This window comes from Melospiza melodia, chromosome 4, assembly GCF_035770615.1.
Source record: "Melospiza melodia melodia isolate bMelMel2 chromosome 4, bMelMel2.pri, whole genome shotgun sequence".
NCBI classification, from domain to species: Eukaryota; Metazoa; Chordata; class Aves; order Passeriformes; family Passerellidae; genus Melospiza; species Melospiza melodia.
The window spans coordinates 19,325,676-19,341,660 of record NC_086197.1 but is presented as its reverse complement, the minus strand read 5'-3'; the positions used below and the strand labels follow the sequence as shown (position 1 = coordinate 19,341,660).

At 41.6% G+C, this 15,985-nt stretch overlaps 1 protein-coding gene across 1 annotated transcript; it reads right to left on the bottom strand.

Annotated features, from left to right (window-relative positions):
- Positions 1-9,258: 9,258 nt before the first annotated feature.
- MRPS33 (mitochondrial ribosomal protein S33) lies at positions 9,259-14,646 on the bottom strand. Its single transcript, XM_063154112.1, has 3 exons — positions 14,570-14,646; positions 11,635-11,888; positions 9,259-9,597 (listed from the first exon to the last, which is right to left on the bottom strand). Exons 2-3 carry the CDS (start codon positions 11,847-11,849, stop codon positions 9,492-9,494), a joined length of 321 nt encoding a protein of 106 aa, XP_063010182.1. The 5' UTR covers positions 11,850-11,888; positions 14,570-14,646; the 3' UTR covers positions 9,259-9,491.
- Positions 14,647-15,985: the final 1,339 nt, after the last annotated feature.

The following is a 15,985-nucleotide window of genomic DNA, read 5'->3' as shown; positions in this document are numbered from 1 at the left end:
TCTTCTCAAAAAACCAAAACCCAAAACAAACAACCAAAAACCAAACCAACCAATCGAGAAAACACCAAAGAACAAACAACAAAAAACCCAAAAATCCCAAACAAACAAATAACCCAAAAAATCCACGACAGATCACCAAAACTTTATAAGATCTTCATGAAATGCTCCAAAATGTGAATATGCAAAAAAAATATTAGATGAAACTGAATCTTGGTCTCCTTTATTATATACTCTCAAGAGAAGACAATATCTCAAAAAACTCCAGCCTTCCATTGTCTTAATCAAAACTACAAGATTTGCATATTGGTGTGATAATTGATATGATTTTTTTTAAGTGGTGGGAAAATTTGATACACCTTCAGCTTAGGATGTCTGAAGTGCACTTAAAATGTATCCAAATTTCAAAAACTGCTTACCCTTTTCATGCACTGAAAATTCAGTATTTGTCCTGTAAATTGTAGCATTTGTGCTTGGCCCATGCACATTTGAAAGTGCTGGTTTAAATTCTCACTCATAACAGCAGAAATACATTAATTTTACAAAAACAGAATTTTACAAATTATGTTTTTACATAATTTGTAAAAACACAGATTCTAATGACACCAGTTGTGTTCTCTGTTACCTTGGACAGGAAGGGAGAACAAAATGAAGCAGAACAAAAATTAGGCTGTTGTCCAGAGTTCAGTCATTTTCTGATTAGTAGTCAGAATCATACACACCTAAGAAAATTACTTTGCTCTCCAGGAAAAGAATGTAGGAGATATTTTTAAGGATATAACCCAGATATATTTTTTTTCTTTTGCAGCTCTTTAGTGCCCATAGCAGTTTATTATCTCTCCCACTCTAAGATATACTATACATGTTTTCATTTTTCTAGGGATTGCTATCTGATTGATCCACTTTGAGGCAATAGAAAAAACAAGGCGACTTTTTCCTTTTTTTTTTTTTTTTTTTTTTTTTTTTTTTTTTTTTTTCCCTTGTTCTTTACTTTAAACTTTTCCAGTACAGAGCATATGTATTGTTTCCTTTGGAACTTCCTGAAAACTAGTTCAGGACACTTCTAATCTGCTAAACCTGAAATATTCATACCTTCAGTGTGACATAAGTTAATATTCAGATGGTGATTGGAACTTTGCTGCTGAACACTCTTATCTGTGATTTTTTCAGCTGATGGATATTTCATTGATCTTTGCCACTGAGTTAAATACATGAGTAGAAGCAATGAGGATGGGTGGAGACTGCCAGTAAAACAGGAGTAGGGAAAACAAGGAAAAAAATGTGAATCCACCAGATTCTTAACTTAGTTTTCATTCTATCATTAAAAGCAATGTTGACCTAACAAGCTTTATTTTATATAAAAATAATAGCCTATTCTAGATTGAGACTTTGGGGTCCACCATGTGAGTGCTCTGCTGCTCTCCCTGCTGCTTCCTGCCTTCACTCTTGTCCCTGTGGGGGAAACTGAAAAAAACCAACATTTATTCAAAAGCAGTGTAAATACCCACCTATGTGGCATTTGAGGGGCCCTCAAATCACAGCAGGAGCCCTGAAACCACTATGGGAAGGGAACAGAAGTGGCAGCCAGGGGAAAAGGAAGGGGAGGGATGGGGTAGAAGATGAGATGGAGGGAGAATGCAGTCCAATAGACACTGGAGCAGAAGATGCAGCTCTCCTAGGAAACGAGAAGCAGATGAAAACAGGGAAACAAAGGAGCAAGGAACACTGGTTTTCCTGCCTGATGTACTTTACTAAAACCATGACTACATCTAATGTTTGCAAAGATTGGTCAAGACCCTCCTGTTCCCATAGCATCCCTTACTTAAGGCTTCACTGCTTTAACACATTCAGCTTGTTCAGATATCTGATTTCTGAGTCCTTTGTGTTGGACAGTGATAAGCTGATCAGCTTTAAGGACTAAACAGTGTTATATGCCTCACATTATTATTGCAGTGTGAATAATCACATTTTACAACTCAAACCCATCCCATTTAGGCATAAACCCCCCCCCACTAATATGATTGAATGTGTTCCAAGAAAGGGCAGGAAAGGATGCCACCTCAATCAAATCATTTTACTGTTCAGAAAATGACTGTTCCAATTATATTCCAGTCTTAGGATTTTCCTTCATAATACCCAGAGTGACTGAGCTTCCCCTGGCCTGACTACTTGCTGTTATTTGAATCTCTAGCATTTCACAGACATGTTGACTATCTACATCTCTGATCTAATAAAAGTTTAGATACTAACTTGCACCTTTCAGTTTCCAGTCTCTTCTCAGAGAAGAAAAAGTCCATTAGGGTTGGTATTGGCCTGAAGAAAGGATATTTCAAGAGTTTAAAAATCTAAATCAATAACAGGAATCAAATACAGAAAGTGCAGCTTTGATGTGGGAGAGCAAGAACATGGTGACATATCAGGTTTCTCAGGGCAATATTCCACATTGCTGGAGTTTTAAGAGTTATTGTTCTTCAGGGATAGGTCAGATAGGATGGATAACTTCTGTAAATGAATGCTTTTATTGTAATACACACATGCATGTCTTACATGTTAAAACATCAGTCTTTTGCTGACCGAGTCAGTATCACCATTCATAATCTGTCCTTGTCTTTTAATCCTCACTGCCACCAAGACAACACAAGCCTCACAGACATTTAGTCTCTCCTGTAAAAGAAAGCTGCTCACCAAGCAAGTGGGAATTAGGACAGTCTCCTAACCATGTTGCTGTATCCTCATTCCTGTGAGTATGCCCTTGGCCACAGGCAAAATTTCTGGTGCAGTGGCCAATGGCCTCTCACTGCTTTTGATGCTGTGGATTGCTTGAAGCTTGCAGTTCTGCTGAAGGCTCTTGGATGTGGTTATTCCTTTTGGATATAAGGAGACCTCTTTCTCTGGAAGACACATTTGTTTTCGTAAATGAACACAAGTTCTGTTACCCTCCTCTGGGGTATTCTAAATGACTGTGCTGGATTTGGCTAGGAGAGGATTAATTTTCTTCACAGTGGCTTGTATGGGGCTGGGATTTGGACTTCTGCTGAACACAGGGTTGATAATACAGAGATGGTTTTGTTATTGCTGAGCAGGGCTTACACAGAGCCAAGGCCTTTTCTGCTTTTTGTGAGGCTGGTGGGAGTGACTGGGAGCTTGGGAGGAAACACAGCCAGGACAGGTGACCCCAACTGAACAAAGAGATGTTCCAGACCACATGACACCATGCTCAATATATAAAGGTGGAGGAAAAAAGGAACAGGAGGAAAGGAGGAAGGAGGAAGGAGAAGGAGAAAAAGAAAGGATCACATTTGGAATGATGGCATTTCTCTTCCCGTCACTGTTACATGGGATGGGGCCCTGCTCTCCTGGAGATGGCTGAACTCCTGCCTGCCCATGGGAAACAGTGAATTAGTTCCTTGTTTTTCTTTTCTTGTATGTGCAGCTTTTTGCTTTCTCTATTAAACTGTCTTTATCCCAGCCCATGAGTTTTCCACCCTTTATCCTTCCAGTTCTCTCCTCATCCCTCTGGGGTGGGTGTGAGTGCGTGGCTATGTAGGGCTTGGCTGCCAGCTGGGGTCAAACCACAACAATGACTCCAGCTTAGGGCTTAATTTCATCTGATTTTTAAGTGGTTTGCATGCCTAGTCAATACCTTACTATCTGTCCTCAGAGGGCAATAATATTTATTAATTAACTTGAAGATGCTATCAAACAACTTGAGCTTGAAAATACGGAGACAGACCATGCCATTGGCTTTATTGGTGTCAGGCAACAGAGCAGTATTTTGGCAAGCATCATAGCATATAAGCAGAAATAACTGCACAAGAAGAAAACTAAGGAGGCCACAGGGTTATTTTCCAGTTGCCAGTAACAACCCTGACATACTGTAGCCTAATTCTCACTTTTCAATTTATGCTGTTGACTCAGAAAGCATTTGTGAGGTTTAGAGCTCATGAACAACTCTTACCTACACATAATTAAAAAAAATGCAATGAATTTCCTGTTACCCAGCCAGGTCAATACTGAATGCAATACCCTCATTGCTTGTTGCTCCTCAGAAACGCTCTGAGCTTGATGCTGCCTGTTGCACAGGCTCCTTTGCATACAAGTATAGAAATTACAACTGTCTCACCTTGTCTGTAGTGGTGGCTGGTTGTAAATAATTCACCATCACCAGGTGCCAGCACAGCCTCTCATGGATGAGGCTCTCCTAGAGCCACTGAAACTCTCTTCTCTGCAGAAACCAGTGCATGGCACCCAGAGGGTGTTACACAGCTCTGATCCACACGGAATCACAGATGCTGAGCTGGAAGGAACCCACAGGGATCATCAGGTCCAGCTGGGGAATGTCACTGGGGAAGCACCTTTGGCATGCACAGTGTCTTGGAGAGATGAGGATTTGTCTTTAAGAGGCCACTATCAGCCCAAGGCTGGCATTGGATTTATCTGTACACAAGGTAAATCCCACTGATACCAGTTGGAGATCCTCAGTATTTATGCAGCTTCTAAAGTGAGGCCACTTCTGGAGATGTTTTAAGCTGGAATCACATTTTAGAAATCTAGTTTTGAAAGGTGGGAGGCAAGTGACCCCACTCACTTTTATCCAGGCAAGACTGTAGTGGAAACAGAGGGATGTGCTGCACTCACAATGATGTATTTGCAGCAACACAGCACTGTGTGTGGCAGTAGGATGGCTTTTAGACTTGCTGGACCTCAGGTGCTTTTTGTTCCTAAAACCATTAAAAGCCTATTTACTGAAGCAGCCCATGAGGCAAACATCAGAAACACAGAAACAACAACTGAAGTGAGAGAGACCCTCTGAACTCTATGAAATATTTACAAACAGCTTCAGGAGCCCTGGGATGAAGTGAAGTACTTTCAAGCAGAGACAGAAAACCTAATGGATATAAAAATCCTTTTTTAGCTCTTGGTGAGATTTGTTTTCAAAGACCTAGCTATGATATGAGAAAATGTATTAGCTCATCCAGTCTGCCTCCTCCTGCTCCAGGAGAGAAGTGGTCTCAGTGCTATATTTTATAACACTTGGCTCAGCCCAGCTGTGCCTGACTCAGACAACATAAACCAAACCTTCTTCTTGGGAATCTTCTCAGTTTTTCTAAGTACTTCACTTTGTGGAATTTTCCCCAGTATTCCACCCAGAGCAATTCAACACAGTATGCATAAAGACACTTTGATGTCATGATCATCATGCTGTTGACTTCATATTTATTCCCTTAGACAACCCTAAATAACTTCCAGCCAGTGTGGTGGTGATGTCCCTCTAACATCTGTCTAGTCATGCTCCTCCCCATTTGAACACATTATTGCTGTGCTCTACTGTGACTGAGCCTTCACAAGAAATTCTTTCAGATGTTTTCCTGTCTGTTCCTTCCTCTTTGTATTGAAGACATCATAATCATAATCATAATCATCATAATTATTATTATAATTATTATTAATTTTTGTTTTTATTATTGTACTTGAGGAAAAGGACATGGAAAAGAAAGAAGTGAAAAGACAAAACGACCTTTTTTCATGCTACCCCAGCTGTGCAGGCACAGAAAGATCCATTTGAAATAGCTGACCTACACACATAATTCAAGTTTTACCTCTAGGATTTATGACAGGGGTATTGTTCTCATTTCTGCTTTCTCTTACTTGCCTCATACATTCTTTTTTCCTCTTAAATTTTTACTAGAACCTTTGAATTTTCCTTTGTTGTTTGGACAGTTTAGAGAAATGATGCTGTACCTACAGGAGGTTAACCAGGAAGACTTTCTGCTCTCACACAACTCAGTATCAAGATGATGAACAGAGAATGTCCCCTTGAAGGATTTCCTTTTCAGAATCTACTGCCAAGGGACTGTACAAGAAGTTCCACAATCAGTTACAGAGGAGGACTGAGTTTAAGGAAATTGATCTGAGATCCCCATAGCATTTCTTTTCCTTGCATATTATCCTTTCTGCTTTAAAAGAAAGAACACAAAACACAGTCATTCCCTCATCAAAGCAGCCTTTCAAATTTGTGAATCTTTTCAAAAACATAAAATCATAAAGCATTAAATTTGTGTATCTTTTCAGTCTTTGTTGATTTTTTTTTTAAATTATCCTAAAATAGCCTTCAAACTCAAAGTGGTAGAGGAAGAGGTACACAGATACTTCAAATTTTCAAAAATATTTATAGTTTAAGAAATAACTGTGATTTTTAAAAAAAATTTTTATTTTCTGACCAAACCACGATTTTTTCAGCATTTGACATTTTAAGCATCTAAAGTAGAACAGCAAACAAAGGAACTATACCACACTTATCTTATGTGTTAAAAATGTCCTCAGCTGTTGCATACACCCATGTCTCTGAACCAGCAGAGCTCCAAGTGCCACCCCAGGAGCCAGACTAAGCTGCCCATGGCAGGGTTCTCCTGGGGTAAACTCCCAGCCTGGAAGCAGCTTAACCTCATGATGCTGTTCATCAAGTGATCATTATTCTAATTTTACTCTTGGGGAAGCAAAGGCAAGCAAGACAAAGCATTTATCTAAAACCTTAGAGAAATTCAGGTGCATTTCACTCTGAGCTGTGCAAACCCAGCATGCTGTTTTAATGAGTAGAACAGACTCTTTTCACATTAGGAGAAACTTTGTTCAAGTTATTACTTTTCTGAGCAGAGCACAGATTTTAACAAACTGGTAGCTCTGCCAGAAAGCAACACTGAGGGTTTTTATTTTCTTTCCACCATTACAAAGTACAGTCACATGCAAGTGAGCTTCTGCCTGTCTGCAGGGCTTGCAATAGTGAGAGGTTCTGGCAATAGCTGCACTCCCTATAGGATATATACAGCAACTGGGTCAGCCTGTTTACAAAATAGCTTGTGATTATCACAGCAGTGCTCAGCAGCTATGAATACATCATAGCAGAGTCTAATTAAAGACAGGCATAGCTAAAGCACTGCAAAATAAAGAAACAGTGGCCCTTAATGAAGCTGCTCAGGATTGGGAAGAGGTTAGTTTTTACTCTCAGTTAGCCCCTTGGAGGTCAGCTAACCAGGTTTATTCCAAACAAGAATTAAAACATACATCTTCTGAGGGCACTCAGTTCATTTCCTCAGGAAAAGAGTGAATTTTGTAACAAGACACAGCAGTTTCAATGGTGAAAAAAAATTTAAGGGGAAAACTGAAAATAAAGATCTAGTTGAACTTGGTAATTTGTAAATAAAATGGATGTACATAAAACACCATTATACCAATAGTTGTATAAAGCATAAATGTTCCTATCCTTACCCTTCAGAACATGGCCAGAACTCTCCTTCCTCCCTTAAATGCTGCTACTGCATTATACCTGCTGTAATGCTTCAGGATTGACTCCCAATCTGTCTAGTCCCTGTGATTGATGAAATGCAGTCTTCAGGCCATGCCTATTCCTAAATGACAGAGCACAGGTTAGAAGGGAGGTAGGAAAGTGCTTATTTCTATCCCAGCTATGGAAAGGAGAAGGCTGTATTTTCTGGAACAAAATAGTTATGCTAATGCTCCCAGCAAGCAATGGATTATGGATGTGCTCCTGTACTGGCTGAGTCATCATTATTTTAGGCTGAAGACTTAGGGGAAGGGAAAACAACCATTTTTGAAAAGACCAAGTTCTAGCAAATGAGTATTACAGAAGAAAAACCATGAAGAATTAGGCAAGGCAACCTCTCCTGTACTTGTACTTTTTCAGAAAGAGGTTGGGTTTTTTTTCCTCCATCCATTTACTTTTGTAAATGCTGCACAAAAAAGGTGAAAATCAATGATTCAGTCCATTTGTTTCACGTCTACTTCACAGGCACTTCTATCAGTTTCATCATGTTGCACAAGTATTTTATATATTGCTAGAAGTTACTCATAACCAAGTTTAAGGCCATTCACACTTCCTTTACAGAGCCACAATTCCCTTTTTGATGCATGCACACTTTTTGGTCCTTTGCGTGTTTATACTGTGAAAGCTTTAAGTTTTGGAGCACCAGAAGAGATGGTCTTGATTTTTCATCTCAAACAGCAGGGAAAACATTTTTATTTATCTTGGATTTAATTTTAGAAGGCACAAAGAGCTGTGCAGAGCTGCTGCAGTAGCTCTGCTGAAGAGGTTCAGAATGGGTCCTTCTTTTCACTCCTCACACTCCAAACCAGAATGTGTCAGGCAGCAGCAATTTTTCTACTTGGATAATTCTCTTTCCTGCCCAGAATGTGAGTCCATGGTGCCCTTCTTCCCAAAGGTGTGTTCAAGGGAGGCACACCCTTCCTCTCAGCTGCATGCTCATGTGCCAGGAACCACAAACTTCCCAGCAGGCCCACCACAGGCTGCAGGTACTTCAGCACCAGACAGGTCACAACCCACAGACAACACATGGAACACAAAAATGGCTTAAGAACATTACAGTTGAGCAAAAGTTGTAAGTTACTAATAGGATTTTAAATTAGAATAAGAGAGAAATTTACCACTGCAGTACAGAGCAGTGAATATAAAATATTAACTTCTACAGCATTTGTTTGACTGTGGTGAGAACTCATGTACTTCTCCCACAACACTGCAGACTTCCTAAAATCAGCTTCTCTTAAGAGCTGTTAGAAAAACAGGTAACATGAAAAAAGGATACTGAACAAGAACTATGCAGTTCACCAGAAACACCTTTTAACACAATCAGCACCTCTTCAATTAATAACCTTGGTGAGGCATAGCTGTTGAGCTGTTACAAATTTATGTAGATCCACCAGTGATTAATATTAGCAACCAAAGGAGCCTAGTGATAAAACCCCTACTGAATGCTAATAAAAATATTCATGATCTTAGGTAGTGTTTCATATATGTCTTCCAAGCAATTGGAATAAGTTTACTGTAAAAAATATTTAAAATTTCATTACTGCATGTAATAGTTCCATTATTATATGGATTTAGTTAATATTTCAGCCTCTTCTGTTGTAGTATCTAAAAGTTTAGGGTACAATGAGCGTGCTGTGGGAAGGCAGTGGTTTGGGAAGTATTGTCCAGTGAAAAGCACAGAACAATAGGGTGCAACAGCAACTTAAAAACCTTAAAAAAAACTTGAAAAAAAAGCACTAGAGCTACCTGAAATGAAACTAATTATAACAGATAAGACTGACAAGCAGCTGCAGCAGCAGGAATCCTTGGTTTTTTGTGGCCACACATAAAACAGTGTTGATATTAATACAAGAAAGTAAAACAGACAATGAAAAGCAAACAATTTCCAGATCAAGAAAAACTGAAACAGCTGCAGGTGGTTTCAAGAAAAACACTGAGCACTTTTTCTTTTATTACTGTGCTGCAATATACAGTATATTTGAAGTATAGAAATTCAAAATCAGTAAAACTTCAAAGACCCAAGTGCATTCCCAAGGTGGAGCCCACAATTTCACAGCGTGTTTCCTGTGCCCCACACACAGCCCACATGCCAAGCCTTCTCCAGCCATTCCCCAGCACTTCCAGAGCAGTCAGTCACACTGTTCAAGCAGCACTACTTCTTCTTGAGAGCTCTCTTTCCTTCCCCCTTCTTTGGTTTTTCCTTCCCACGGAGCTTTTTCAATCGCCTCATCTCCTCCCTGAAGTCCTGATGCTCATCCCTAGGTGGGGGAGAAGGAATAAAGTTTATTCTTTTTCTTGGGATCCAGAGATATGAATAGTTCTTTGAACTACATGCTAATGAAAAAAAAAAAAAAACAACCTAAAATCAAAACTTTTTAAACCATGAAGTCCATACTGAAGCTTGCTGCAATGTATTCCATGTTACTGCTGGAAGTATCACTGAATAATAACATGCAAGATTTCCTCTGACACTTTCAGAATTAGCAGGGTTGCCCTTTTCAGCAATAAAAGGTGTGTGCACATGTGTATTATTTCAATTGCATTTTTTGATCCCCTTTGCTTAAATGAGCAGTAAAATGCAAAAACCAGCAAGAGACAAGAGTAAGATTTTCCCCCTTGTTATCCAGCCCAGCAGTGCAGGCAGAGCACATTGTGTTCCTGTGTTCAGGCCATTAGCTCCTGGGGAAACAGGGCCATGCTGAGCAGTAATTACAGCACATGGCACTGCTCTCAGGTGACTTCAGGAATGAGCTATGGAGATGGCATCAGTACTGGGAGAATCATAATAAGAGAGTAAAATAGGAAGGAGGATGAAGGGGTTGACAGGGATAATTAATCCTCAATCACTTTCTAATAAATTCTATTAATCTGTCCCTGTATTTTTTTAGTGCAAAGTGATTTTCAAAAGTCATAAGTACATCCTATGGCCTAAGATTGCTGCACTGTTATTTTTAAACACAACTTCTCTAAATAGAAACAAAAAGCTTGTAATTTATTACCAGCCCCATTAGTCTATGATTCTTCATTACATTTTTTTTTTTCTTCTTCCAACTCTCTGTATACAGCTAGAGAAGGAACTTAATAGGGGAAGGAGAAGAGTAAAGAACATTAGCCTCACATTGAGGCTTTCAGTGTAAACAAACAGCCAGTCTAGGAAGTGTTGGCACACCTACCTAAAGCAAGAGCATCCTGAATGCAATCCTTGATGCTCAGTATTGTCATACTAGTGACAAGTAATCTGTTTTGACTATACAGGGTTTGCAGCCTCACTTTTAAAGATTTTTTTAGAGCTACCTGATTGAAGTGAAAAAACTGCATTTGACTCCTGCTGATGTTCTTCAGCAGTACAATTCTCCCTGATACAGACTGTGGGAATTAATTTAGAAATTAGACAACTGGTTTGGATGAAGCGGGAATTAACAAGACTATCTAAATCACATTTGAATTTAATTTAATTTATTTTGAAGAATAAAAAGGCCCTCCAGCCTAACAGAGACTTTCTGTCTCTTCTAAATTTCACTTATTAGCTGTTGAATGACAGAAATATATGGCAAGTCTGTGTTAACATCACCTCTTTGTAGCACATTCATTTGCCATATTCAGAACTACAGACCCATCTCCTGTCTATCAGAAAGGTTTCTTCTCTTCCCCACAAAGCAAAAGCAGGAACCATTTCTTAGGTAAATGCTTGCACAACTAAACCTCCAGTCTTTCTCACAAAAGCTTCCAATTATGATAAAAGTCAGCCAGCAGTCACTTTTGCTCTCCTTGCCCTCAGTGCCAACAATCAAGTGCCTACTTCCATATGCACCATATTCAGAAGGAAACACTTCCCTTGAGGAAAACTATCACTGTGTCCTCTTTGCGACCGCCCAGCCCCAAGGTGGTTTTATTACCTTTGTTTCATTTCTGTAATGATTTCATCTGTGTACCCCCATTCTCCCCAACCTGTTTGTCCCAAGCTGCTTCCCTCCTCCCCCATGTCAATCCTCTAATTTCTGCTGATTCATTCCCCAATTTCCTCCCTGGACCCCTGTCAATCACTTGGCCTCCCATCCCCTCTTTTTAGAACCTTCCAGCAGGGGCGTCGAGTGATTGGTTGGAGGCTGGAGCTCTCCCTCAAAATTTTCCTCAATTCATTGCCCCCACGTCTATCTCCTTGGTTTCCACACCCCAAGTTCTCCCCACTGGTTGTTCTGTGAATCCCTCCCTTGTTTCCACCCCCCTGGAAACAACTGGAACGAGACTCCAGCCACCCCTTTCCCATCTCCAAGCTGCTCCCACCCCCTGTGCACCTGTAGAGGCCGAAGTAGCGGAGTTTCTTCATGAGGGCATAGTAGGTGTTGTGAGGGGGGTACCAGTTGTGCACCTCGTCCCTCTTGGCCAGGGGCTGCTCGCTGAACAGCTTCACCACCTTCATGGATTTGGAGTCCGTGGGCCTGACCACGTCGCCGAATATCTGGGCGCTGAGGCGGGCCATGCGCAGGGCGTAGCTGGAAACGTTGGACATCTCCCCAGGAGCAGTGGGCACACACACAGATGGACCTTCCTGCAAAAGCAGAGACACAGCTCTTCACCCAGCTCAGAGCAGAACCAGCTACCCCAGAATTAGGGCAAACAAAGGAATGTGTCATACACTGAGCACTCATTTGACATCACACATTCCTTGCATAAAATCAGTCTGATACTTCAGCATGTAATCCTGCTGATAAAGAACATCTACATGACTCCATGTCACAGACATGTTTTATGAAAAATCCTTTCCTTAGGATTTTTCCTCCTGGGAAGCTGAGAGGCCTCAGGAACAAAATGCAAACAATGATTATCTGCTGCTGGGGAATGCAACAGGTGCATCTGTGATTGGTCTCATGTGGTTGTTTCTAATTAATGGCCAATCACAGTCAGCTGTCCGGACTGTCTCGGTCAGTCACAAACCTTTGTTATCATTCCTTTTCTATTCTTAGCTAGCCTTCTGATGAAATCCTTTCTTCTATTCTTCTAGTATAGTTTTAATATGACATATATCATGAAATAATAAATCAAGCCTTCTGAAACATGGAGTCAACATTCTCATCTCTTTCCTAAGACCCCTGCAAACTGCACCACAAATTCAGGGACAATTCCCAGCCTACAGACAGCACTATCAACTATAGACATGCACTGCACCACAATTTACCATGGCTAGCATGGTTTATTAGCAGAACTTACTCAGCTTGCTCAAGACAACCCTTAAACTCCATCCACAGGAACAATTCTAGTGTGAGCTCTGCCAAAAACTGCACCCGTGTGATACCACCGACTGCTGCACAAGCACAGGGTAAGGCACCACTTGAACATACAGAGAAAATGACCTGGGGAAGTTTTTCCTCATGAAAATTTCTCACCCTATTTAAAACATTGTTATAATCCATGTAACAATGGACTATAAACAAATCATGTTTCTCTGCATGAATCACACAGATCTTTCCCATCTCAATTCCCTCCCCTTGATCATCTCCATCAGCTTTTTCTCCATTCTCTTTTCAGTCTCTCACGATACCTATTCTTTTTAAGAGGAAAACAGTAGTTTTTCCATGCCAGATTCTTTTTTTCCACGAAAATCAATCAGCAGCTTCCTATTCTCTTTTAGTCATCTCTCACCTATAAACCTCTGCCACAAAAATGCCCTGAAGACAAAACCATTGGTATTAGGCCACCAGACAACATCCACTCTGCTAAAGCAGCATGAGAAGGGTTTTCTCTCAGCTTTTCTAACCCTCCCCATTTTAAGTCTTCTTTACTCTTTCTTTGCAGAATTGGTTGTAGTAGACAAGAAAAAGAATCCCACAAACCTGTATTTAAAGTAGTATCTTGTCTGTACTTTGCCTTTTTGAATGACTGATAAGTCTTCAGACAAATTAAGCAGGTTCCTTCAAGACCACAACACTGAGGTTAAAGTTTAAAAAACCTTGTTTTAAAAAATATTGCACAGGTGATTCCAGAATATGAGCATAACAAATTAAAGATCATGGATAAGAGCAATCATCAGGACAGTGCTAAGTCCACTTCAGTGTGATTACACAGAGCCTGTTGTTTAATAACACAAATTTGGAGCATTCATAACCTCACGTAGATATATCTGCTCATTGCAGGACCTGCTTTGATTTACTCCTGTTGGCAAAGCACTCTAAATGAAGCAGGAAAAATAATCAAGCATGAAAATAATTCAAGTAATTTGAGAAGAAAGAATAACGGTGAAAGTAACAAAAGGGAAGGCAAAGCATCAGAGACCCCGAGCTAAGGCAGCAGGCCTAGCGTGAGAACACAGAAGCTCTTAAATGATTGCAGGGCAGCACTTCAACATGAGCATCTATACAGGGGGAAATAATCACTAAATTTTGCTAAATCATTTCTTTCAGAACACCCAGTCCTAATTCCTGCATTCAGAGACAAAGCAACAAGTTGTCCCCCAAGCTCTTCAACACAGGACTCCAAAAGTGTGTCTTTATCATAAACACACAACTTGCTTAATCTCTACTTACTCCAGCCTTAAAATAAAAACGCCTTTAGCTCCTGAATAACGCAAATTTGTGGTCTGAATAACCTGATTTTCACTTCTGACTCTCTAAAGAATTGTAACACCCCAAGCTGAGGCTGGAGACCTCCATTAACCCTTGCCCGACTAAGAACGCTTGGGAGAGAAGTGAAGCAAAGGCTGCACATTGCCAAAGCTACCCACAGCCCGTTCTAGGGTGATTCTGTGAGATGTCACATCCGTGAGACCAAAGAGCACTTTCGTTATTGTCACTTCCAGCAATGACATCTCCAGCATCTCCACTCGGAGCCGGCACACCTAAACCGAACCCAGCGCTCCGTGCTGCCGCTCCACAGCTCCCGGCTCCCCGCTCCCGCCCTGGGCTGGCTCATTCTGTATTCCCGATCCACCCGCTTGATTCGGAGCGCTCCCTTCTCACTCGGAGCACGCCAGGACAGCGCTCATTCCCCCAGGAGCACGGGGCAAGACCAGGCCGCCTCAGAGCTCAACCCGCGGCGGGCCCTCAGGCCGGGCCGGCCCCGCTTTCCTGTGGGACGGCAGCGCCGGGACGTGGCCAAGGGCTGCGGCTCCCGAGGACACGGCCCGCCCGGCACCCCGGAGCCCGGCACCCCGGAGCCCGGCACCCCGGAGCCCGGCACCCCGGAGCCCGGCACCCCGGAGGCCGGAGCTCGGCACCCCCGTTCGGCCCCGCTCACCCCGCGCTGGGCCGCGGCCGAAGGAGCGGCGGCGCTGCCGGAGCGGAGGCGGCGCGCACGGGTGACGCGAGGGGCGGGACGGGCGGCCCAGGGAGGGACCTTCCTCTTCCTCCTCTTCCTCCTCTCTCTCTGCCGTTCGTCCTCCTTCCCCGCCCTCCTTGGAGCTCGCCGGCTACTGTCCCCGCGGTCATGGAGCCACGGAATCACAGCGTATCCTGAGCTGGAAGTGACCCTCAAGGATCACACCACGAGAGGCCCACACCTGACCCTCAAGGATCACACCATGAGGGGGTCACACCCTCTTGCTCCAAGAACAAAACCTTTTCGTTGTGACTCCCTTTCTTTCATTTGTTTCCCTCCCTGTTGTAAGCAGCTTTGCAGTTATATGCGTAAATCTAATAAGGAAATGAGAAAAGTGGTTATCCTCGTGAAAAATGCGTATTTTACGATTGGCTTTTCGCACATACTGAAATGAATATTATATGTGTTGTGTTAGAAAGTAGTGCTGTATTAATTCTCCTAAGTAGCGTGTTAAATGTAGTTTTGGGTTTTAAAAAATGTTAAAATAGAAACTATGCTATGTAGGATACTTTTTTTAAAGAAAGGACTTGCACTGAGATAGTAGCCACAGGACACATAAATCTTTCAGAGAAAAAAGAATTTCTTGTTCTCTTATCAGAAGAAATGAACTTCTTCCCACATCAAAGGCGCCGTTAGGATTCAGAGGAAGAAGCTGACGATGACCAGACAGAATCCCGTGTTTGAATGCAATTTATGCATCATGTATGAGGTGTATGAATATGCAACAGGTTATTGTTTTTAAGGGTTAATCCTCTGTCAATGGGTGTCCTTTTTCGGGCTTATGCTGCCCAGAAAAAGGTACCCGGACGTCCCTAACTCTTTGTCTGTATTGTCTCATATTGTCCTAATTGAAATTGTCCTGATTATTATTACTCTAATTGTATTACTATTTTTATAACCATTTTATTACTATTAAACTTTTAAAATTTTAAAAACAAGTGTTTGGCATTTTTCACATCCCCATTAAAAGGATGACAAGTCTACACAGAGCCTTATTCTTTGGTTTTGCCCGGGAAGGGTGGTGTGAGATGTCCACACTGATATATCCAGTCAGCAGCCTCGCTCCATGAGTACTTGAGCTCAGGTTAATAAAACCAAGCTGGCTTTACTCTTGGGAGAAGGCATGAGTTTACACAAAGAGCTGGAAGCTGGGTGTCTTCACTCTTGACCAGGCTGCAAACTGGGACAAATGTCAAAATCTAGTTTTTCTGAAAAGAGATGAAAGGGAGAGTTTGGGAGCCACAAATATTTGTCATTCACTGTGTTTCCAAACCACTTTCAGGGATGGTTTCTCTACTCCAAATTCAGGGCTCATGTGCTCCTTGCCAGTCCTTA